Source organism: Furipterus horrens, unplaced genomic scaffold, assembly GCF_987537825.1.
Source record: "Furipterus horrens unplaced genomic scaffold, mFurHor1.1.pri manual_scaffold_1, whole genome shotgun sequence".
NCBI classification, from domain to species: domain Eukaryota; kingdom Metazoa; phylum Chordata; class Mammalia; order Chiroptera; family Furipteridae; genus Furipterus; species Furipterus horrens.
This window is the reverse complement of record NW_028327171.1, coordinates 1642708-1665419: the sequence shown is the minus strand read 5'-3', so window position 1 is coordinate 1665419 and position 22712 is coordinate 1642708. Positions and strand designations below refer to the sequence as shown.

Here is a 22712-nt window from a genome sequence, read left to right as displayed (position 1 = left end):
GAGCATTTAATCCAGCAGGGCCCTCGGAGCACAGGGCCCTGAGCCTGGCCCAGGCTGCATGCCCAGGGAGCTGGCTCCAACTGGAAACCCTCTGAAACTTCAGAAACGCTGAAATTAGGGAGGGGCACCTGAGGGAGTCACAGAAAAGTGTCCCCTTCTCTGTGACGCTGCCGTTCGGTGATCTTGCTCCCCCCTGCAGAGGCACTGGAGGCGGGCCTCTGTGCCCACAGCGTCCGTTCTGTGCAGGACAGGCGTCCAGGACGGACATCTAAACTACAGTCGCTTGCCCTGATGTGAAGTTCACTTCCCGCTGTCATCGCAGTCTGAAAATAGGACATGGAAAGTTCTGGAAATAAGCATTTGTAAGTTTTAAATTGTGTGCTATTCCGAGTAGTGTCGTGATGAAATCTCATGCCATTTGCGCCCTCGGCCTGGGTGTGAATCATCGCTTGACCCAGCACCTCCACGCGGTGCAGAGACAGAGAGACCGCGTTCACGTACCTTCTGTTACAGCGTACTGTCAGCGTTGTTCTGTTTTATGTTAGTTTTTGTGGTTCATCTCTTACTGGGCAGGACTTCTAAATTAAACTGCATGGTAGGTATGGGCTAGTTCATAGGAAAGAACACGGCATATAAAGGGCGGGGTACTCTCTGCGGTCTCAGGCATCCATGGGGGGGTCTGAGAGCGGATCCCCCACGGATAAGGGGGGACGACTGTACGTTTTGCACTTCCATGTGTTCATTGCTGCCTTTTTTATTTTTCTTTTGAGAGCACCCTGTCCCGTCTGCCTTCCCAGCTCAAAGTCACATCCCTGTCCCTCCTTCCAAGCCTCTTTTGGAAGATGTTCATGAGCTGCGTGCTCAAAGCCCAGCCCCGCGCCTCTGCCCCCACCTGCGCCGTCCAGGTAAGAAGGCTTCGGGCGTTTGACAAAGATGGGGTGCAGCCCTTCTGGGAAGACATAAACCACCATTTGTCAGCCTCAAAGAAGCCAACCTTCCAGCGTGGGAGAGCAAGGTCACCTGCAGTCGGAGCTAAAAGGCTTATTTTCAGAGCGCACCAACGGCCGTGTGTTCGCAGGGCTGGCCCCATCAGCAGGGCGCCGCTGGGCGACTAGGAAGGCCCATCTCCAAAGCCCACGCGAGGAGGCCTGTAAGGACTCGCGTGTGTCTGCCCGGCAGTCCTTCTGAGGTCAAAGGCGCAGGGGTGAGTCTCTGTTCTGCTGGGGGGCTGCCACCCAGCGGCATTCAGCCTCTCTGTCTCCCAGGTCTCCACATCTGCAGAATGGAAGCGTCGGCCCTCTGAAAGCCCACAGCCTGTTTAAGTGAGATGCAGGTTTCCGGAAATTGGCCAAACCTGTGCTAATTCTGGACCCGCCTGGACGCCTCCTTACCTGCTTCTTTTCGTTTACCTTTGGCGCGTGCCCTCTGCTTGTTCCCACGACACTCCTGTTCTTCCCTCCGCAAGAGAAGGGTGCAGCACAAACGCACTTTGGGGTTCGTGGGCTATTGTGGGAGACTCAGCTCTGGGCCCCGGGAGTGTTCAGCGTGAGGCGTCCCATCCTGGCGACCCCTCTTCCCCTCTCTCTCTCAGCCTGACCACGATAGGTCCCTCACCCAAGGGTCTGTCCTTTGGAGGCGGCTTTTCTCACTGAGCAGGAAGCCTGCAGCGTTCACCCCTGTGTCAGAACTCTCTTCCATTTTAAGGGTGAGTGACATTCCTTCGTGTGTATGGGCCCCGTTCGTCCCGCTAGGGACTGTCTCTCCCAGAAGGAGGGAACGGGAAGGGTGCTCATGTGTCTGTCCAGCTGGTGTCTTCTCGGTCAGCGCAGGTAGGCACCCTTCAGCAGGCGCCTGCGGAGGGCGCGGGGAGGGGGGCGGCGGGGCCTGCTGCCCAGGTGCGGGGAAGGAGAGACCTGGGGCTTAGGGGGGACCCTCCGCCCCTGCACAGCCCGCCCTGCACAGCCCCCCCGGGAGCCCCCAGCAGCCGTCAAGGGCGCCCTCTGCAGGTGAGAATCCTAGCGATGTCTTCGCCAGGGTGACTGGCCCATGAAGTGCCCCCCCATTTTTTAATGGGGCACAATAGACGTGACATAGCATTTACCATTTTAACCATCTGGGGTGCACAGGTTTGGGGCGCTCAGTATATTCACGGTGTTGCGTAACCACGGCAGAACCGAAACGCTGGGCCCCTTAAACAATGGCTCCCCATTCTCCCGCCCCCAGTCCCCGGCAGCCGCTCTCTCCTTTCTGTCCTCGCGACTTCGGCCCCTCTAAGTGCTTCCTCCAAGTGGAGTCACACAGCTTTTGTCCTTCCGTGACTGGCTTTTTTCACTTAGTCCAACGTCTTCAGGATTCACCCACACTGAGGGCTGTCAGAGCGCCCTTGCTGTTCAAAGCTGAGCACTATCCCATTGTGTGCGCGGGCCACACTTGCTTATCTGTTCACCTGCCGATGGGCGGCTTCCACCTCTGGGCTGTTTGAATAATGCTGTTACAAACATGGGTGTGCAGAAATGTTTTAAATCTTTAACGATAATTTCCAAGGAAAAACTTAGCGCTACCGAAAGAAAACAAATCAAAGTCCACCGAAAGGAATTCAGGGTCGACCAACGTGAGCTCTGCTGAAGGGGCAGAGCAGAGTCCCGAACCTTCTCGGCTCACGGAGTCCTTAGAGTCTCAAAGGCTTCTTACAGTGCTCCTAGGCAGAAAGACACACACCATGTGATCTCACTTATGTGTGCCATCTAATAAACAAAATAAGCTGATGAGCAAAACAGAACAGGTATGGACACACGGAGCAGACTGACAGCTGTCAGAGGCGGGGGGGAGGGCGCTGGATGAAAGAAGGGGAAGGAATGCGCCAAAGAACATACGTGCAGAAACCATGGATGCAGTAGCAGTGTGGTGACAGCCTGAGGGAAGGGGGGCAAGGATGGGGGTGGGGTGGAATGGGGACATCTGTAATAGTGTCAACAATAAAAATACAGTAAAAATAAAATAAAACAACAATGGGAGCCTGAACTGTCACACTCATTAAACACTTAGCTCCAAACAACGTAATAAGTATTTATGGTCTGACAAGTAGAGCTGTTTGAAATAAAATGCACGTACACAGAGAGGGAAGAGTATTTTATTTTGTCCTTAGATAACCACAGTTACTTACTGATGGGTGTGCGCGTCCGCGGGGCGTGTTGCAGGGGCTCCGGCCCGGAGAGCAGGCTGGACACTGCCTCCTGCTTCCACAGCAACCTACCAACCACGCCACGCTTCCCGTTGACTTCCGGTCTCACTTCATTTCTTCCTCATTCGGCTTGGCTTTAATGGTTCTCAAAATCCTGCCACAGATTTTGGGTCAAGATGTTTCCATTAAGAAGTACTCATTTTAAAAACTAATCACTTAAAACTGGCTCACACACACACACACACACAGACACAGACACACACACACACACACACACACGAACTGTCCACAAAACATTCTCCCTTCCGCACGGTTTACGACGTGTTATTGTCCTTAACCAGGCCTTTATTCACCCTAGATGCCCATTTGGGACAAAGAGTGCAGAGACCACTCTCCTGCTGCCGATTAATACTTTATTTTGAATTTCATTCCAAGTCTTTCATAATTTCCCTCATGCTTTCCAAGGATTACTTATAAGTTTTTTCCCCCTCCCAGGCGTATGGGATTATTAAAAACATATCCTTTTATTATCAAGGTCTAAGTTTATTGCTTTCTGATCAGAGAACATGATCTGTATGTTGTTGATTTTTTGGAATTTGTTGGGGTCTCCTCTGTGGCCTAGAAGATAGTCAATTTTTATCATGGTTCCATGTTATTTAAAAAGAACATGTAACCTGTTTGTGGGTATAAAGTTCTCTTACTGTCTATTACTTTGAATACAGTGTTGTTCAAATTTTCTACATTTTCTTATATTTCTAACTAATGATTGAGATGTTAGTCCAGTCTTTGCAATAGCTTTGAAATTTATCATTGGTATTTTAATGTCTAAGTTGGGTACACTTTTGCCCTATTTTGCTGTTCAAATAATAAGGCCATCAACTGAATAACCAATCTTTTGTGAGGTCTGGTCTGAGACTGCTTCTTTTGAATTGATTATGGCTGTTGGGACAATAGAGTACGCATAGCAAATATTGGTGTTCTGTGGACTGGAACAGAGCAGCCGTAGGTGGACTTATCTTTCTAGCCTGGGGACACTGTGTCCTTCAGTGGAGTTCAGGTGACTGCCTTTGAAAGAATGGTTCATTCTTCTCACTGCAAACAAGCAGAAAATGGAACTGCCTTGATCTCAGGAAGTGCTGCCCTAAAACCCCCACCACTGGCGAGTAAACGTCCTACAGGACAGGGAAAGGCGCTGCACACCTGTCCTCCCCGCAATGCGATTGCATTAGCGCGCACGGCGAACAACGTGGTGGGAACCGTGAGGACAGCGTCACCCTGTATACAGCAAGGCCTGCTTCTCATGCGCTCGGGGCCCCCGATGAACGTGCCTTAGTATGACCTCGATAGGGGCTCTGATGGAACTTTTCCTTCTGTCTTTCCAAAACTCGCATTTGAACTTAGAAGACTGGAGTGGGGCTAAGTAAACACCCACACTTAACACGTGTGATGAGGAGCGCGGCCCCTGGAGATGAACGGCCAGCCATTAGAGGCTGCACACCGCCCTTGGCTCACAGACCACAGCCCAGCGCCCAGTTCACAAGCTGGGAGGCTCCAACACCTGCATCCTGGGCTGTTTTGATAGCATTGCAAGAGCCAGCCTGCCTTTTAGGACAGATGACATTGGCCAAGCTCAAGTCCCAGATCCGTGCGATCGTTCACACTCCTCTCCATGTAGACATTTACTCAGCCAACAGCTACTGAGCCCCTTGGTGCACCCGGCCCTGTGCTAGGCGGCGAGGACGGAGGCCTGCTCTTCGTTCCGTGCCACTGCAGAGCGCACATGTTCGTAAAGGGGTCTGACAAACACACAGCTAACATCACCAGCAGGTGACAGTGGCATGGAGGAAAGCAGAGGGGGCAAGGAGGCGGGGAGTGCAAGGTCAGTAGGCAGAGCCCCCGTGCAGCGACCGTCTGAGCCCCCGAGGTCTGGGCAGTTTCAGGGGGAACAGCAGTGAACAGGTCCCAAAGCGGGTACCAGCTTAGATGGCCCTAGCCACGATGATGTTTATCTTCGAGAGACCAGACGTTCTGGGGTCCCTTCTGCCCTCGCAGGCCGTTCATACAGAAAGCCACGTCACTGGGCACACGCTGGCTGGTGAGCCTGGGACCTGAACAAGGAGCCGAGTGAGCTGGTGGCCAGCCGCCCTGGTCTGGGCCCCCATGTGCCCTCCTGAACCAATCCCATCAGGCGGGATGGGCTCTGACCCCCTGTCTCAGGCCGCGGTGGGGGTCCACTGGGCGAGTGGCTTCCGCGCTTAGCAGCGGGGTAATGCGGGCAAGTTCCCTCCCGCTGACAGTCTGCAGAGAGACGGTGCTGCGCGAAGCCGCCCCGGCGGGAACTGGGCACAGGGCTTTTGACTGTTGCCCCTGCGGCCTCGTTGGTTGGGTCCCCCCAGCCCCCACCCCCGCTGGAAACAAACCCGGTGGTCGCAGTTAACGCCCGAAGGGAACCAGCGTGGGCGCGCGGCTTGCGGGGAAGGCACGCGCCAGCCCGTTCCTGCTTCGCGTCTGCCTCCGCTCTGCCGCGGGGCACTGACCGTGGCCCCAGGCCCTCGCCGCCGGGCCAGGACACCCGGTCCCCCCCGCCCGGCCCAGCCGTCTCACACCGCGCGACACCTTCTCCGCCCAGCGCCCCTGCCCCCTGCCGTTAGGCTGGCGTCGCCGTCTCCGTTGTAAGGACCGGAGCTCAGACGCGGAGGCCCTGGCGCCTCTCCTCCCGCCCCGGGCGCCCAAAGGGCTCACGTCCTCGCATCCGTTCGGGGGCGCCCGGGGCGGAGGTCGGTCTGGTTCTGCTGTGAGATGCGCGGCGGGTCAGGGTTAGGGGCGCCCGCACGACCCTCGGCCCCGGTGCCCGTGCGAGGACCTCCCGCATCAGCCCGCCTGGCACGTGGCCGGGCTCGGTCACCCTCGCGGCCAATCCGCAGGGCGCCCCGCGGCGGGCCGAGCACGTTCCTCCAGGGACTCCGGTAACTGAGCCGGCGCTGTGGCTCCGGCGCGCCCGGCCTCGTGTCCCGCGGGAGCGAACGACCGGCGTTCTCGCAGCCAAGACTCTAGAGCGCCGCCGGGGCAGGAGGTGTCGTGCCGCGCCCGCTGGGACCCGCCTGCTAGCCCGCCCGCAGCGCGCGCAGGGTGCGCCCACAGGCCCCGCCCCCACAGAGCCCGCCCCCGCAGGCCCCGCCCCCGAAGGCCCCGCCCCCACAGAGCCCGCCCCTGCAGGCCCCGCCCCCGAAGGCCCCGCCCCCGCAGGCCCCGCCCCGAAGGCACGCCTCTTCCGCCGGCTCGGAACTAGGCCCGCCCCTTCCGCCGGCCATTCTTCCAGGGGCCCGCCTCTCCGGCCAGGCTCCGCCCCTTCCGGCGCATGTGCGGGCCGCAGTCGCCCGTCTGCAGTGGAGTCCGCGCGCCGGGGCGGCGGGTGTGTGTCCGGCGCGGCCCCGCCCTCTCGGCATGGGGGTCCCCAAGAGGAAGGCCCGGGGCGGCCAGGACGACGCGGCGCCCCCCGCGGGCTCAGCCAAGCGGGCCCGCACCGAAGAGCTCACGGGCGCGCGCTTCAAGGCTCAGCTGAGGGACCCGCAAGGCGCGGGGCCGGGTGAGTGCGGGGCGGGCCGCGGGGGGAGCACGTGCGTGCGGGGCGGCCTCCGGGCCGGGTGTCCCCGACGCGGCGCCTCCCGTCTGCAGCGCCGCGGGCCGCCGCGGGCCAGAGCCTCACCTGCCGACTGCAGACGCGGGCCCGAGGCCCCGGGGGTCGGGCGTCCGCGCCCCGCGCTGTCGGCCACGCCGGAGGGCCCGGCGCGTGGGCCGTGACAGCGCCCGCAGCGGACTCCGGAACCTTCCCGGCGTCGTTAGGACAGCGGCTGAGGGTGCGGATTCGCGCAACCAGCTGCCGAGCCCGCCGGTCCGCCCGCCGCAGGGACGTGGCCGCCGTCGCTCCGGGGACAGGGGCGGGCCGCACAGGACTGCACGCGGGGTGCGGGGAGCAGGGGGCGCGCCCGGGTCAGAGAAGGTGCCGGACAGGCGTCGGCCGTGCCTGTTTCCCGCGTGTGTCCCGCAGACGTTGTTTCAAGTGTCCGGTGCCGGCCGCGGCCGCCTTACAAAGACACGTTTCATCCATTCGCTCGCTCGTTCGTTACCGGGAGGGGAGAGAGGACACGGGGGACAGGGCCAGCCGGGGCCCTGCGCGGGGAGCGCTCACACACGGCCGGGTGGCGGGCAGGCACGGCAGCCCCTCACCCGGGAGCAGGTCTGGTGCCCGGCGCCTGCCTCGCCGCCGGCAGATCCAGGAAGGCTCCCCGAGGAAGCGGCTTCCCGCGGGGCGGGGGCCGGGCCCGGGCCCATCAGGCAGGGGAAAGCCGGCCGATTCGGGGGCCTGCGTCCACATGCAGCTTCCTGACTCTCAGGTGCTGCGTTTGCACGGGTTTCGGGGGACGGGATGGGTGCGGTGACAGCGAGTCTCCGGGAGGCTGGGTGGGACTGGTGTCTGACTCTGGGCCCTCGCGTTCTCGCTTCCTCCTGATGTGTCTCCATCACTTCTGGTGTCACAGGGGACTTGGCAGGTGTCAGGGGACTTGGCCTTCATCCAGGTGTTAGGGACGGTGTTGTTTCCAGCTTCTCTGAGGCAGGGGTGACGTTTCTGTGTTACCGTGTCCCATGCAGTACCGTGACATGTGCATATGTTGTGAGCTGCCTGCAGGAAGGCGGGTTAGCATGGCCACCCCCTCACGCAGTCGCCCTTTTTTGGTGCTGATGACATTTCAGATCATGTACATAGTGCAGCACTGCCAGCTGTAGTCACCACACTGGACATTAGGTCCCCAAACTTACTCGTCTCAGAGCGGGACGTTTGTGCCCTGGGACCAGCATCTCCCCATTCTCCACGCCCCCCCAGGCCCTGGCACCCTCTGTTCTACTCTGGTCCTGGGAGTTCGGCTCTTTTAGGTTCTGGGTCTGACTTGTTTCGCTGATACTCTCACCATCTATACGTGTTGTAAACGGCGGGGTTTCCTTTCCAAGGCTGAATGCGTGCGTGTGCGTGTGCGTGTTGCAGGTTTACAGAGATAAATACGATTGTGCTGCCTGTTCTGTATCCACTCTGATGGCACCCTTGGGGGGGCGGTGCTCACGGGCTGGACTGGAACAGGCTGAGCGGAGTTCAGGCGTGGGTCAGCGGCTGCAGGGGTCAGGGGTCTGCCTGGGTGGAGAAGGGTCCTGCTCTGCGCCAGCCTGTGCCCGAGCCGTCACGAGATGGAGGAAAGGCCGTGTTGTAGCTTTGACCCCCGTCTGCGTGTCGTGGCCGTGCCCCCACCGCAGTCAGCAGCAGCTCCAGGTGCCTGGGTGTTCCCGCCGGCACCTCCCCCTGGCCCAGGAGCCGCTGGGAAGGTCTCCGGGAGACTGTCCTTGCTAACGTCCCAATGTAACTGTTGCAGCCTTGGAAGCGTTTGTCTCTGTGGCCAAGACGCTCCCGCGAGAGGACGCGTGTGATGTCGTGGAAGGCTACATCAAGATCTCCGTCGAGTGCGCGGAGCTGTTCCGGCTCCTGAGTGGGGAGAAGCGGCCTGAGAGTGAAGTACGTTGCCCCTTCCCTGGCTTGGTGAGAGGGAGGGCCCTGCTGCTGCTGTGGTGGCCTGGGGAAGGGAACTGTGCTGGGGACTTGCAGAGCGCTGCCGGCTTTCTGCAGCCAAGGGCGCTTCGCCCTGCTGGGGGGTGCACCCATTTTTGCATCGTGACCTTTGAAGGCAGTTTAGTGGAAAGCTCTTCTTATCGCTGGGTAATACCACAAGGAAGGGTCTTAGGTTCTTAATTCGAATGCACTGATTTTCGACGTGATTTGTTTTAACAACAGGGAAGTAGGTAAAACTTGTGTGTCACAGATGCAGACATGGGCTGAGTTGACTTGTTTTCTGGTTGCAGAGAAGTTCAAAATTGGGGTGATTTAGGGCCCTGTTGAGATCTCAGGGTCACGTGGGAAGGCTGTAGACCTGAATACCCCCCAAGCAGCAAGACCCAGTCCTAAATAGAGGCTTCTCTTTTCATTTCATTCAGCGTGGTTGTAAGCAAGCAGCTTTCTGTTTAGCTTGGCTGTGGGAACAAGACTAATTCCAGAGCCTGGGGACTGGCCGAGTGGCCCACTAAGCTGCACCTCCCCGCATTTGGCTCAGGATCGGGGGAGGCCCTGTCCTGCAAGCTGAAGGTTTTCGACCTGCACGTGTCTGGGGAGCATAGGAGTAGATCTGTATGGGGGTCGGAAATAAGATTTGTACGCATTTCAATTGTCTTTGCAGATGCTGTTAATATTTCAAGTTTTCGAGGCCATATTATTGCGGACAGCAAGCGACCTGTCCCACTTTCACGTTGTGGGCACCAACATCGTGAAGAAGCTGCTGAATAACCACATGAAGCTCCTGTGCGAGTCCCTGTATGCCTCGGGGTACAGGTGGGTCACGCGGCGGCCTGGCGGGCGAGCCTCGGGCTGGCGCTGTTCAGCCCCCACCCCACGTGTGTGTCAGAGCTTTCCCCTCCCGGGACGCAGGGCAGAGACACGTCCGTGACCGGGCCCTGCCCTCCTCCTGCTGGCTGGCCGCTCCCTGTCACTGTACCACGGTTTCTGTCCCCCCCGCCCCGCTGCTCTCCTTGCTGTGCTGGGGACACTCCAGACACCCGTGACGCTGCTTGTCCTTCTGCCCAGTGGCCTGGACAGCCCTCCTCCGGGGCCACCATGGCGCCCGCCCCCCGCCGCTCTGCCCCTTCAGCCTGCAGCGGAAAGGACGCCTGTGTGCGCACGGTGGTGCGGCTCTACATTCGACGTCATCTTCATGTCGCGCTGCTGCCTGTCCTTGTCCCGCCACGGGGATGCAGGGTGCATGCGGCCGGGGCCTCGACAGCCCTGGATGGTGCTGTGCTCCCGGCGCCGACGCGGGACCTGCAGAGGGACGGCCACCACGGACGTCCTCAGTGCCCACGAAGGCCGGGCACGGCGCGCTGTCCCGAAAACGTGACGACCGACTGGACAGAAGAGCTGCCGTCTTTGTGGCTCTCATCCTGTGCCCTGGGGGCCTCCTCAGACTCCGGTGTTTTCGTTTATCTGAAGTTTTTGTTAGGACTTTTTGAGAAGTACACTTGCATATCTCCTTCCTTGCCTCTTCTGACCTGGGACAGAGCACGGCCGACATGCAGGTGGCTCTGTGCCCCAGCCCGTCCTGACCGGCCTCACCCCCGTTTCTTGTGCAGGATGGCTCGGGCCTGCCTGACCCTCATGACCGCCATGGTGACCCAGGGCCCCGAGGCCGCCAGGGACGTCTGCAGCCGTTTTGATCTGAATAACAAGGCCTTGTACGCCCTGGTGACCAAGCGGGATTCAAAGGTGAGTCCCAGCATCTCGTGCTTCCAGCATGTTTCCTTCCCTTCCAGGGTGGGGGGCAGTCTTGGTCCCCACGTGCTGGTGACAGAGGCCTCTGTGGAGGACCGGGTGCCGTGGTGGCCCCTGCAGCCTGGGGGCAGGGAGGCCTCACTGCCTGCTCACCTGGCAGAGCCCAAATGACAGGGGCATCTGAAGCCAGCTGCTCGGGGCCCAGCGTCACAGCGCCTCCCCGGCCGGGCCTGTGGGAATGATGTCACATGTATGACATCACATGTCAGTGAATTAGGTAGTTTCTGTGACCCCGTGCAGGGACCCGGGGTGGCCTCAGGCTCCTGTTTGCATTCTGTCCGCTCTGGAGAAAGCCCTTCAAAGTTGAAGCCTGCGCCGTCATCAGGGGACGTGTGTGGCTCTTGGCCGTGTGCTGCTCCTCCCAGCGAATCGCGTCATGAGAGGAGCTGGGTTATCTGGGGGGAACGGATGTGTGAATGTCGGTGTCGGGGGCTGTTCAGAACAGTTCCCCGGAGGCTCTAGAAGTTTCACTTGGGCTTGGGAGGCTCCTGAGAAAGCACAGGTTCGGGGACTCGGGCTGGGGAGGGCGTCCCCCCGAGGCAAGGGCCAGTGGCAGGTTGTTGGAGCACATTCTGCATCCTGCCTTCCGAGCCACGGGCAGCCAGGAGTTGGTTCTGCGCCCCCGCCCCGTCCCGAGCTCGGGACAGACAAGTACCAACCCATCCGCCCGGGTGGGGACCCGCATTCCAGTGATTGGCTTTTGCCCCAGATGTGACCTTGTTCTCTCTTCCTGGGACCTGAGTTTCCACGGTGCCGGGTAATACAGACCGAAGGGTCCCATGGTGTCGCCGCGTGACTCCCAGCTCTGTGAGGCTGGCCCCATGTCGGGGGCTTTCCTGGAATTGTGAGTGTTATTCCGTGAGGGACTGTGGCTCCTGTGTGTTGTGCTCTGTTCGTGGGTCGGCAGCTTCCATTCAGTGAGGGTGGCCCTGACATTGATGGGTTTCTAGAAGAGTCTGCACTCCTGGCTCCCCAGGGCTGACTCCAGGGCCAGCCCCACATGACTATTCGTGGGCACCCGTCACCGTCAGGTTCTGGTCCCCTCCCCCTCAGCCCTCTTGACCTCTTGAGTGCCGTGCTGGTTGTCCCCGGGCTGCCCACCAAGACGGGGCATGCCCGGGGGGGTGGACAGTGTGCTGTGTGCCCGATGCCGCGTTCCTTCCGCACTTTGTGTGACGTGGGGAACGGTTTCTAGGTGTCAGTGACGTTTCTTCACGTAGCAAGTGGCAGGAGCTCAGGCGTAGGGGCGGCCCACTGAGCCCCCAGTGCCTGTCACCAGCTTTAGACACTGTCCCCTCCCACCTTCCGGTGTGTTCCGGGGCGGCCTGCTGCGCCCAGAGCCTCCCGGTGTGCCCTTACAGAGGAGGCCTCGTCAGAAGCAGCCGCAGCCCCGTCCTGGCACCGGGGAGGGCGGCCTCGGGGCCTCCCCCGCCTCAGGCACCTCCTGCCCTTCGTGGCTCCAAGCAGCGTCCAGACAGGGCCACACGTTGTGTCTGGTGGACGAGCTTCTTAAATGTCCACGTCTGTGGGGTTTCCTGCCCCCCTTCTGTGGAGGGAGCTGTCAAGGCCTCAAAGGGGGAGGGACCGTGGACGTTTTCTGTCCGGCCGAGGGAGGCGTGTCTAAAAGCCCTGCTTTTACCGAGTAAGCTTTGGTCTGTTTCAGACAGCGTTCTGGGACAGGCCGTCGCGCTCGGGACGGTTTCTTCCCTGGGTGACAGCCCTGTGAGGTCACGGGGCCGGAATGAGGGGTGGGCGGGGCCCTCCTGCCTGGGACGGGTTGGCTGGGAGGGGGCGGGGGCTGTGTCGCTGTGTCTGGAGGGCTGGCTTCTCCCCAGGGTGGGGCATCTGAAGCCCGGGGGGCGGGGGTCCGGGTCTGCGAGATGGGTGCCAGGAGGCGAGAACTAGATTCCATTTGGTTCAGGGTTCATTGCCGGAGAGACCCTCCGGAGGATCTCGTCCAGCCCTGCTGTATCCAAGCCAGTCAGAAGCATCAGGTCGGCAGGTAACTGGGACCAGCATTCAGGGCCCTGACTCCCAGTACTCCGGCGTACAAAACAAAAAAGGCAAAACCAAACCAAACACTAGGGGCACCTTCCCAGCCGGCTGGGAGGGACAAAGCCGAACGGAGGCGCGTCACCAGCCCTGACACACGACCTGCGTGCCCAGGATGCGTTAGCCGCTGTTCCTTAGAAAAGGAGGCACCGGGGGCACTGAGGACAGGGACGGTGCCAGAGTCCCTCTGCACCCTCTCTCGGCCTGAGGTCACTGCACCTCGAACGTCGCTGGTGACGGGGGCGGAGTCTCGCTGACACTCGAGGCAAACGCAGCCCCTTTTCACGTCTTAGTTGTTATTGTCCCCACTCTCCAGCTGTGAGGAGGCCCGCAGCGGGTCCCCAGAAGGAAGAGGGGAGCACGGAGCCATGCGTGCGTTTGCCGTGGGCCAGCTGTGGTCTGAGCGGGTCCTGCTGAAGCGCCATGTGGCGCGGACGCAGGACTCCATCGCCCCGGTGCCACAGAGCGAGGCCACGTGTCCCCCTTCCTCCAGAAGCTCGTGCCCAACAGGACAAGACGGGCTGGCTTGGTGCTCACAGAGGCCTCGGTGGTGCCCGTGTGGCCCTTGGGAACAGGGAAGGGGAACTGCCGTGGGCGGCCCGGGAAGAAAGACTGCGGGCCATCGTGGGGTCGAGCATGAAGCCGGCCCTCCCTGTCCCAGGGCCGGGTTCACGCAGCAGTTCCGTGTCCGGGGGTGACGTTTCTGCACCACATGGGCGTGGTGGGCCCTCGTCCTCGGGCATGTGAGCGACACGCAGTGACCACAGGCTGCACTGGGCACGCTGCTCGGCAGGTGGTGCTCAGTGAGTGCCGCCGGTCCTCCCTGTCACTGCCACTACCTCTGCTGCCACCGGCAAGGGGCCTGGGGCTGCTCCCAGGGCGGACGTCTGCACGAGCTGGCTGACCTTCGGGCACCTCCATTGGGGAAAGGTCTCTGGCGGCCCCGGCGGAGCCGAGCGGCTGTGCTCGTTCTGGGCCAGCCACCCGGCACCTGTGTGGCCGCCACCTGCGGGTTCTCTGGGCGTAATTGGGGACGATGAGACATGGGTTCTTGGAGTTCCTGGGAGGGAGTGCGGACTGGCTGGCCCTGGTGACTCGCCTGACGGGCCGCCTGCTGGTCGAGGGCCTGCTGTCCGCTCAGGGCCGCCCCTGGGGCGGCTCATGTTGCCATCCCGGAGGCCACACTGGGCTGTGACAGGATAGCACTGGTGCTTTGTTGTCTGGTGTCCGTCTGTGAAGTCAACAAAAACCAGACGGCGCCTCATTGGAGCCTCGTGGGCAGCAGCGCCGGTCTCCCCGTTACCCCCGGGTTTCCAAACACGGGGGTGTTATCGGCACCAAGAGTTGGTGGTGTCTGGGCGGCGGGGAGCCCCTTGCGTGACGCTCACGGTCTACGTGCCGACAGCGCTGGCATGTGCGTGCGGCGGGGAGCAGATGCCCCATTTGATCCGCTTTTTTCTGTTCAGGGAGAGCTTGAAAGACGGGGGGTGGGGGGGTATCGAGGGGACGCGCAGAGAAAGCCCTTTGCACACACAGATGCCCGTGGCCTCTGTGACCTCGGGCCTGGAGCGGAGGGGCGTGTGTGGATGTGCCTGTGACCCTGGTCTCCCTGTCCCCCAGGGCACGCACGATGTCCGGCTGGCCTACATCCAGTTCGCCCTGTCCTTCCTGGTGGCCGGGGACGACAGCACAGTGGGGCAGGTGCTGGAGCTGAAAGGTGGGTGAGCCTGCGGCTGGGGCGGCGCCATCGGGTGCCCGGGGGAGCCACCGCAAAGCCTGTCCTCCAGGCTGACGACGGTCCGCAGGCAGAGCAAGGGGCGGGCGGTGAAGCTTGGGTCCGTGCGGGGCTCCTGCGTGGTCAGCCCGGCCCCGGCTCTGGCTCTACTCAGGACCCGAGTGTGGAATGCAGGTGTCGCTTCTGTGGTGGCTTTGCCTCGTGTCACAGAGCTTCCGGGCATCCCCGCGGGGCCGGCGCAGCTTCACCTGTTGGGACGTTCAGGGCAATGGCAGGTGACAGCCCTCGACCCCACGCGGCGCAGGCCGTCGCTCAGTGCGGTCCCCTGGGGTGGGCCCCGTGGGCAGGGGGGCCGGTCCTCTCCTCAGAGCACACGAGGGCTCCTCGTCTGCGCTGCACGGGGCGGGCGGCGTAGGTCCCGTCGGAACTCAGCCTGCGGGCTCCAGCCGTGCTGGGTCGGGCCCGTCAGCCCAAGGGGGGAGGCGGGGCGCGAGCAGAGGTTTCGCCCAGGAGCCGTTTCTAAGGAAACGGGCTGCCCCGCCACCAGCAGGGCGCGGGGGTCAGAAACGGGGTGCAGACGCGCCTGCCTCCACCTGGCAGTGCAGCTGTGAGGCCGGCCCTCTTCCTGTGTTAGATACGACCGTGGCTGCATCGGAGGCCGGCAGACTGGTAACTGGGGTCGGTCATGTAGGCCTTCACCTCTGGGCTGTGAGTTCCGGTCGGCTTGGTTTGTCTGGTGTTCCCTGGTTTCCCTTTTTGTAAGGATCACGGACCTGCTCTCACACACACTGTGTGCCCGTGAAGCACGCGTGGTGGGAGGGGAGCCGGAAATGCTCCTGTGCCTCCACCCAGTGGCCCCAGTCTGTTGGTGACAGTGCAGGGTGGGCCACGGGGACCCCGGCTCGGCCAGCTGGCAGCAAAACGACCGCTGTCACTTTACATCCATCTCGGAGTAAATCTGTGCAAAGAGAAATTTTGGAAAACTGTAATCATGACCTATATCCTCGTTGAAATGGTCAATATTAGGTTTATTTTACCGAAGTTAACATGAGAAATGGGAAGTAAAATGGAAGTAGAGAGCTAGTGACCCTGAAGGTTCTGTCATTGTGTGACTTTGAGGTAACAGCTTTCCTCTGTCACCAAAGTGCTTGGTTATTTCTGCTGTGAACCTGTACAACTAGAAGGACAAACTTCAATAGCAGAGTCAGCCCCGGCTCGTGTGGCTCAGTGGATTGAGCACCAGCCTGCAAACCAAAGGGTGGCAGGTTCGATTCCCGGTACAGGCACAGGCCTGGGCTGCGGGCCGGGTCCCCAGTCAGGGGCCTGTGAGAAGTAACCACACATCGATGTTTGTCTCCCTCTCTTTCTCCCTCCATTCCCGTCTCTCTAAAAGTAAATAAATAAAATCTAAAAAAAAAAAAAAAGTAAAGCCAAAGGCCTTGCTTGCAGCACCGTGTAAAATGTAATGTTTTCATGTTCAAAATGTTTCTGAGTTTGACGCTTTCAACCTTTACTTCCAGATTTTATCCCCTGCATTTTTAGCTCCGGCATCAAGGAGGACAGGATCTCCACCGTCAGCATGTTGTTGTCCACGCTGAAAGCAAAGGTACGCGCTTGCCGACCAGCGTTTCCGCCCTCGGCTTCCTCCAGTGTTTCCTGGGCCCCGACAGATACACGTCTTAGCTCACGGGCGTCGTCACGTGGGTTGTCACGTGGGTTGGCAGGAAGACTGCTCCCTAAGCGGAAACGCACTGGTGGCAGCAGCCATGGGGACCAGTGGGGGGCAGCCCCTTGGCCTGAGGCAGGAGAGAAGCTGCGCTCGCTGCCTCCCAGGAAGCACCACGGTCGCTGTGAGCTGAGCGACAGGCGGTCTTCAGTCACAGCCGCGCCAGCGATCCCTTGGATCAGCTCGCATTTTCTGTCTTTCACGGGTGTCTTGGGGACGTCGGAAGCCCCGCTGCAGGGCCCGTCTTCAGTGCAGCTTGATGAGAAAAGCTCCCGACACGCCCAGCGTGCAGGCGCCGGTCGGAAGGCTGGGAGCCGGCCGCCCGCAGAGAAATGAACGGTCTCTGGCGTGGCGCCTGAAGCGGCGCTTCTCCACTGGGGGTGACTGTGCTTCCCTCCCCCCCACCCCCCCGACATTTGACAGTGTCCGCAGACATGTCTCGTCGTCGGAACTGGAAGGGCAACGGGCCGCTGCGGGGGGAGAGCAGCGTTGCTGCCCAGCACCCCAGAGTCACATGCGCAGGGCAGTCCCCCAGCAGTCGCTAGGCCCTGGGCGTCCCAGTGCTGAGGCTAGGGCCCCGGTTTAAAGTAACGCAAGGAATGGTCCCTGGCCGGCGCGGCTCAGTGGGTGGGCGTTGTCCTGCAGCCCAGAAAAGGTCCCGGGTTCGATTCCTGGTCGGCGCACATGCCTGGGTTGCAGGTTCGGTCCCCCGTCAGGCCGTGTGCAGCGGGTAACAGGTCGCTGTGTCTCTCTCACATCGATGTTTCACAGATGCGTGCCCACCCGGGGGTGGGGCTGGGGGTGCCTCAGAACCGCCGGGGAACCTACTTGAGGAACATGCAGCCCTGGAGCTTCGGAGGGTCCGTTTGGGTGGGCTGAGACACGTGCCGCGGGCCCGCGTCCTCGGTGGCCGCAGGGGAGGCTGCGGAGGTTGCCCGTCACAGCCAGGGTCGGAGCGGCTGGTGGTGCCCGCCAGGGCTGGCTCAGTGAGCCGTGGTCCCTGGGAGGACAGAGTGACTCAGCCCTGCTGACACGGTCCTGAAGGAGCGGTCAGTGCTGTGTGAGGCAAAGCAGGCACAGCGTGCTCCATGACTGGGGCCCCCAGGGGGCGGAACACCCAGCCAGTGCAGGCCCGTGAGCGTTGTGAGGGTGGTGACAGCCGGAGGGACACGTGCCAAGAGTCAGGGATGGTGGCACTATCGGGGGCTTTGTTTTTCCTCACCTTTGTATTTTTTGGCCAAATATTTTGTCGTGAGCCTCCATTATTTTTATAATGAAAAATTCAGTTAACTGTTTTGAAAATGGAATTCCTTGAAGTTGATTTGTTTCACTGTTTCCAGGTGGTTCACAATAAAAATATCACCAAAACCCAGAAGGTGCGTTTCTTCACCGGGCAGTTACTGACCCACATCGCCTCTCTCTACGGCTGGAAGGGCATCATGGACGTGGATCTGGAGAACGCCGAGGTACAGCCGCTGCCCTTTGCCCCGCTGCCCTCTGCCCTCCGCCCCGCTGCCCTCTGCCCTCCGCCCCGCTGCCCTCTACCCTCCGCCCCGCTGCCCTGCGCCTCGCTACCTCCCGCTACCCTCTGCCCTCTGCCTGCCTGTCAGCTCGAGAGCCTCGGCTGGGGATTGAGCACTGAGCACACACCTGCCTTGGACCATGTCTCTGCCTTTGACCGGCTTCTTTCGGCTGGTGGTTACATTCGTTTTCCACCTAGATTCAGTATGGTTTTGAAAACTTTATTTTTGCAGTAAGGTTTCATCGTGTTCCGCGGGGTCATGACATTAAACTTTTGTAAGTGAGAAGAGTGTTCAGCCCTTGGCCTAGGGGCATCTCAACGTGCCCAGGACGGGGCTGACCCAGCTCTGCCTCCTCTCATTGGCCTTTTCCTTTCCTTTGCTCCATTTTCCCCCCAAATCTGGCTTTTGAGGTTTCTAGACTCGTTGCTTTTCGTGCAGAATCCTAAGCACCCGGGAGCCCAGCCTCGCCTGTGGGTGCACCGCTCACCATGTAGCCGTGGCTGAAGTGCTGGCTTACCCGGTGCTTGGTGGCCCCAGGCACGTGGCTGGTCCCGCGCCTCGGTGTGAGGCTCCTCCGGGCGTTCCCCAGTGCATCCTGGGTCACCCGCCCTCCTCCTCCTCACTGCCTGTGTCCTCCTGTTCCGAGCATGTTCTGTGCCCTGTTACCAGGAAGCCTCGGGGCTTCATAAAAACACTCCCAAATTTTATGGAAAAGAGCAAGAGCCGTCAGGTTATTCTTCGGCTTATTGAAAACCGCAGGTTTAAACCTGCCCCTCGTAGGGGTGTTTTCTAACCGTGACTGGTGTTTCTGGGCTCTTTTGTTTCCTTCTCTGAAATGGTGCCGAGAGTGGAATCTAAGGTGTTTTCTGAGTTGGCACCAGGAGGGCGATGTGGCCGCTTCCCCTGCGGCTGTGACGAAGGTCTGCCGCCCGGGACTTGCATTGGCTTCTTTAAAACCCTCGCAGGCGCCTGCTGGGGACGCGGGCAAAGCCGCGGTGCGGGAGCTGGTTCACAGCTTCCTGATGGACCTGTGCTGCTCGCTCAGACACGGCATCAACTTCTATGACGCCTCTTTGGGGACCTCCGGCAGGTAAAGGGTGACGCCCGTGGGTGAGGGCGGTGTCCTCGGAAGTCACCACGTGCATGAGTGCGCGGTCAGGCTGCTGCAGGGTGGGCTGTGCTGGGCTGGAACTAGCAGGGGACACTCACTCACCTATTTCAGGGGGGAGAGGGGAGACCAGAGAACTTGTGGCCATTCTGTGCCCTCGGGAAGAGGTCCCGGGGAGCAGTCAGCCTGGACACAGAGACGGGACACTGGTCACCCGGGGAGGTGCTGTGTGCGTTCACCCAGAGGCTGGACCTGAGGATGGGCCTTCATTTGCCTTCCCACGGCAGCTGCCCTGAAGGGGGCCCCGAACTGTCCTGGGGTGGGGGCTCTGGGACTCCAGTTCTGCGGGGGGCCAGTAGCGGGGCTCGGGTGGGAGTCCAGGGAGCCTCGTTCCACACTCATCCCCCGAACAGCTGAACAGTCCTCCTCAGGGGCGGCTGCCAACCAGTTAGGATGGGAAAGCTTGGTTTGTCCGTTCTATTTCATATTTCATAATTATGATAATATTTCCTGTACAGTCCAGAGTAGCGGTTTAGATTATGCTCTTCCACGCTTTCTCTTTGCCATTCCATGAGTAGAGCACATATCCCTGTTATTTTTTAATGACCAAAATGGTCTTCTGTTAGATACGTTGTTCAACTTGCTTTTTTCTACCTGACAGTAAAAATATCAAACATGTGAATGACACTCTTTACCCTCTTGGCATTTTATTAAAAGGGTGTTGATTGTTTGATGTAGTTTTCACAGTCAGGAAACGGGATGGCATGGTGGGAATTCTCCCTGCTCCTGACTCGGCCTTGTTTCAATTGTGAGGTCGTTACGATTAAACTGGCCACTTCATTCTTCTCCTCGCCGGTTAGAACACAGCATCGCGGGCTTTCACGCTCTAATGTAGTGACCATGCATGCACCACATGCTGCCCCCGCGTGGGTCCGTCGGCTGGATGATCATTAATGAGTGCGGTGGCTCAGCTTGGGGGTGTGGGTCTGTTTCAGTAAGCTGAGGTCACACACGTTTTTGAAGCCATGGGCAAGAGACAAGTGTTTGTGCTTCAGGGAGAGGAAGGGACTTCTGCTTGCAGGGGTGTCCATGGGAAGCTTGGAGGAAGCTGAAATGCGTTTCCCCAGCAACCCCAGCCTCACTCCCTCGTTGCGGTAGGTCTCTGTGCTGATGTCCTGCCTCAGGGAGGTCCTTTCTGAACTCGCCCGCTGTCACCGACCTTTAGCCTGGCTTCTGGCTGTGACCGGCCGCGCCTTGCGCACTTCTTTATTTGCTCGTCTGTTGCCTGGTGGGTGAGGATGGGAATAGGCCGGTCTGCAGAGCCCGGCACACAGTAGGTGCTTGATGAGAGCGAGTCATCCTAGTGTGGGCGGGGCCCGCAGGCTGGTCCTCTGAAGGGCCCCGGGATCAGTGTGTTAGGCTGGGCAGGCCTTACAGTCTCTACGGGACCGCTCAGCTGTGCCAGTGGGGCGTTCTCAGTGTGGGCGTCAGCTGTGGTGGGAAGCCTGGTTTACGGCGGCAGGTGGCGGCCGGGCTGTGCTGGGCCCGCTGTGCGTGCGAGTGCGGGCGGGGCGCCTCTCCTCTGCCTCCACCCGCAGCTGTCAGGTGGGGGTCCTCAGCCTCGGGGAGTGGGGAGCAGGGTCCTGGGTGCCCAGGGACACATGCAGCGCTCTACGAGGGTACATTGTTGCGGGTGAAAGTGCCCTGTGTGGATACATTGTTGCGGGTTAAAATGCCCTGTGTGGATACATTGTTGCGGGTTAAAGTGCTCTGCTTGGTACATTGTTGCAGGTTAAAGTAGCCACAGTATTTCTAACACACTAGATTTAAATTTAACATTCCAGTTGACAGAATATCGCAAAGTATGTCTTGCTTAGGAACTTCTCACATTAAGAATTTTAAGCTTTTGAGAAGATGACGTCTGATCAAAAGTACACTTACTAATTTAACTTTTGAAGACTATTGTATGTGAAGCCATCACGTAGCATCTTAGAATTGGGTGTTTATAAGGGGATACAAAGCAGTGAGGGTCCCAGAAGCCAGCAGCATGGCATGCGTGAGGCACATTCTCAGGGTTTCTGGGATTTAGGACTTTGCAGTGTCACGCAGGCGCAAAAAGGCCTCTTTTCTCCTGAGGCATCTGGAGGCAAAAGCCCGGAGCCTGCGGTTGAAGCCCACTGTCCTGCGGCCTTGGCTGTGTACATCCTGGGCGCGTTCCCTTCCTGCAAGTTTTAATGTCCGTGGGTTTTCCAGCTTTTTTTTATATTTTTAATCTTATAATTTTGAAAACTGGCCACAAGGGGACAAGTTTTGAAGATCTTGTCTGCTGTGTTAGCTTCTTTCAGCTGCTAGATGGAGACATGGGAATTTAAACAAGCTAGAAACAGAGGAAGCAGAAGACCTTTTAGAAGTAATTTTATGGCACTGTGGGCTGCGGCAGTTCTTGAGCATTTTATGTAAAAAAAAAAAAAAAAAAAGATTGTTTCCAAGGAAAGATGCATTTCCTCTATGTGTTATACCTGTGCACACCTGCATACTTCTATACACACCCACTTTCTCACGTGAGGTCAGAGAAGGCAGTCCGTGGGTCCCTCCCACCGACTTCAGGTTTGGCCCTTTCTTTACACTGGCCTCACTTCTGGGCAGACAGGTAGGACCCCAGGTGGATGGAGACGGGGTCACTCCCTCTTCCAGACAAGTCAGATGGGAGGGAAGATGGGGTCAGCGCAGAGTGGAGGAGTGACATTCAAGCCCTGTAGTAGGGACCCCCTCACCCCCACGCCATGAGAACACCCTACTTTATGCTGTGAGGGACGCCGACCAGAGTGGAAGACCAGTGACAGTGTGGTCGCCCTGAGCTCTGCCTCGTGGCAGCCCCCTGCCGAGCCCCTCCCTCCACAGGGCAGGGAACCTGACGCTGCTGCACTTCCTGCTGGGGCTGAGGACGGCCGCGGACGATGAGCTAGTGGGCGAGCTGGTGGTGAGCATCCTCAGAGTGTGCCCGGACCTGCTGAATAGATACTTCAAGGAAGTCCCATTCTCCTTCCTCCCGAGAGCGAAGTCTACTTGGTCGAACAACATGAAACTCCTGAACAAGGTGACCCCGCCCCCGGGCGTCGGGGCCTGTTAGGTGGGTGGGCGGCAGGCAGGGAGCGGGAGAGACCTGGTGCCACACTGAGTGGGAAGAGCTCTGCCAGTTTCAGGGGCTGTTGCCGGTCACATGGCCCTGTCCTCTGCTGGGCCAGCCTGCTGTTCACGGAGCTCAGCGGGGATGGTTACGCCTTTTCAGTCGGTTGAGGCAACCTCATCTTTTCACCCAGATTCTGCAGACAGGGAGGCCTTTGTGAGCTTTGGCAGAGTTAGGCTGGAGTTAGTGGGGTGACTTTACTGTAGGATCGGTTTTCAAGATTGCAGTTTCCAGTAGTTAGAGCCACTGGAGGCGGGCCGTGGCTTGGTGGCCCGCTGCCTCGCGTGGGTGTGGACCGAGTGCCTTCTGAACAAAGGTGACGTCCCCTCGTCCACCAGTGAGCATGCGCTCAGTCCCTCCCTCTCTCTGTCTCTGTCTCTCTGTCTATCTGTCTCTCTCTCTCTCTCCCTCGCTTATTTCTGGCCTGCTTACTGCTGAAATCCCAGGGACTGTTTTCTTGGCCACGGCCTGGGCAGGTGGCTGTCCCTGGGAAGGGGCGGACAGGTGCGTGGCCTTTGCAGGGCTGGGTGTCCATCCTCACTTCTCTGCTCACTAGTGTGTCTGTAAGGAGCCTAGTTTTGTCATCTGTGAATACTTCTTAGTTTCCTGAGTGCTGGAAGGATGCCATCATTTGTCAGGTGCCCGTCAAGCGCTGAACCTGATGACAACACCATTGTTAGGTCTGGCTGTGACTCATTTGCCCCCAGAGGTTCTGAGAGGCTCCCAGAGCGCAGGCCGAGTGCTGCTTTGGAGGTCCCCGCCTGGTGATGGCTGGCCTCG

General features: G+C 59.6%; 1 protein-coding gene and 1 long non-coding RNA gene across 2 annotated transcripts in view; one reads left to right on the top strand and one right to left on the bottom strand.

Annotated features, from left to right (window-relative positions):
* Window positions 1-3114: 3114 nt before the first annotated feature.
* Window positions 3115-5643, bottom strand: LOC150020493 (uncharacterized). Its single transcript, XR_016513367.1, has 2 exons — window positions 5602-5643; window positions 3115-4273 (listed from the first exon to the last, which is right to left on the bottom strand). It is a non-coding gene; the product is annotated as an uncharacterized LOC150020493 (long non-coding RNA).
* A 903-nt stretch (window positions 5644-6546) lies between these two features.
* The window catches only part of URB1 (URB1 ribosome biogenesis factor), a 50712-nt gene continuing 34546 nt past the window's right edge, over window positions 6547-22712 (top strand). The window contains exons 1-9 of the mRNA XM_090271413.1: window positions 6547-6767; window positions 8602-8741; window positions 9457-9608; window positions 10403-10535; window positions 14274-14370; window positions 15909-15994; window positions 17455-17580; window positions 18603-18727; window positions 21647-21842. Coding sequence (XP_090127539.1) covers window positions 6626-6767; window positions 8602-8741; window positions 9457-9608; window positions 10403-10535; window positions 14274-14370; window positions 15909-15994; window positions 17455-17580; window positions 18603-18727; window positions 21647-21842 — 1197 coding nt within the window. The 5' untranslated portion in view covers window positions 6547-6625. The remainder of the gene's footprint in view (window positions 6768-8601; window positions 8742-9456; window positions 9609-10402; window positions 10536-14273; window positions 14371-15908; window positions 15995-17454; window positions 17581-18602; window positions 18728-21646; window positions 21843-22712) is intronic.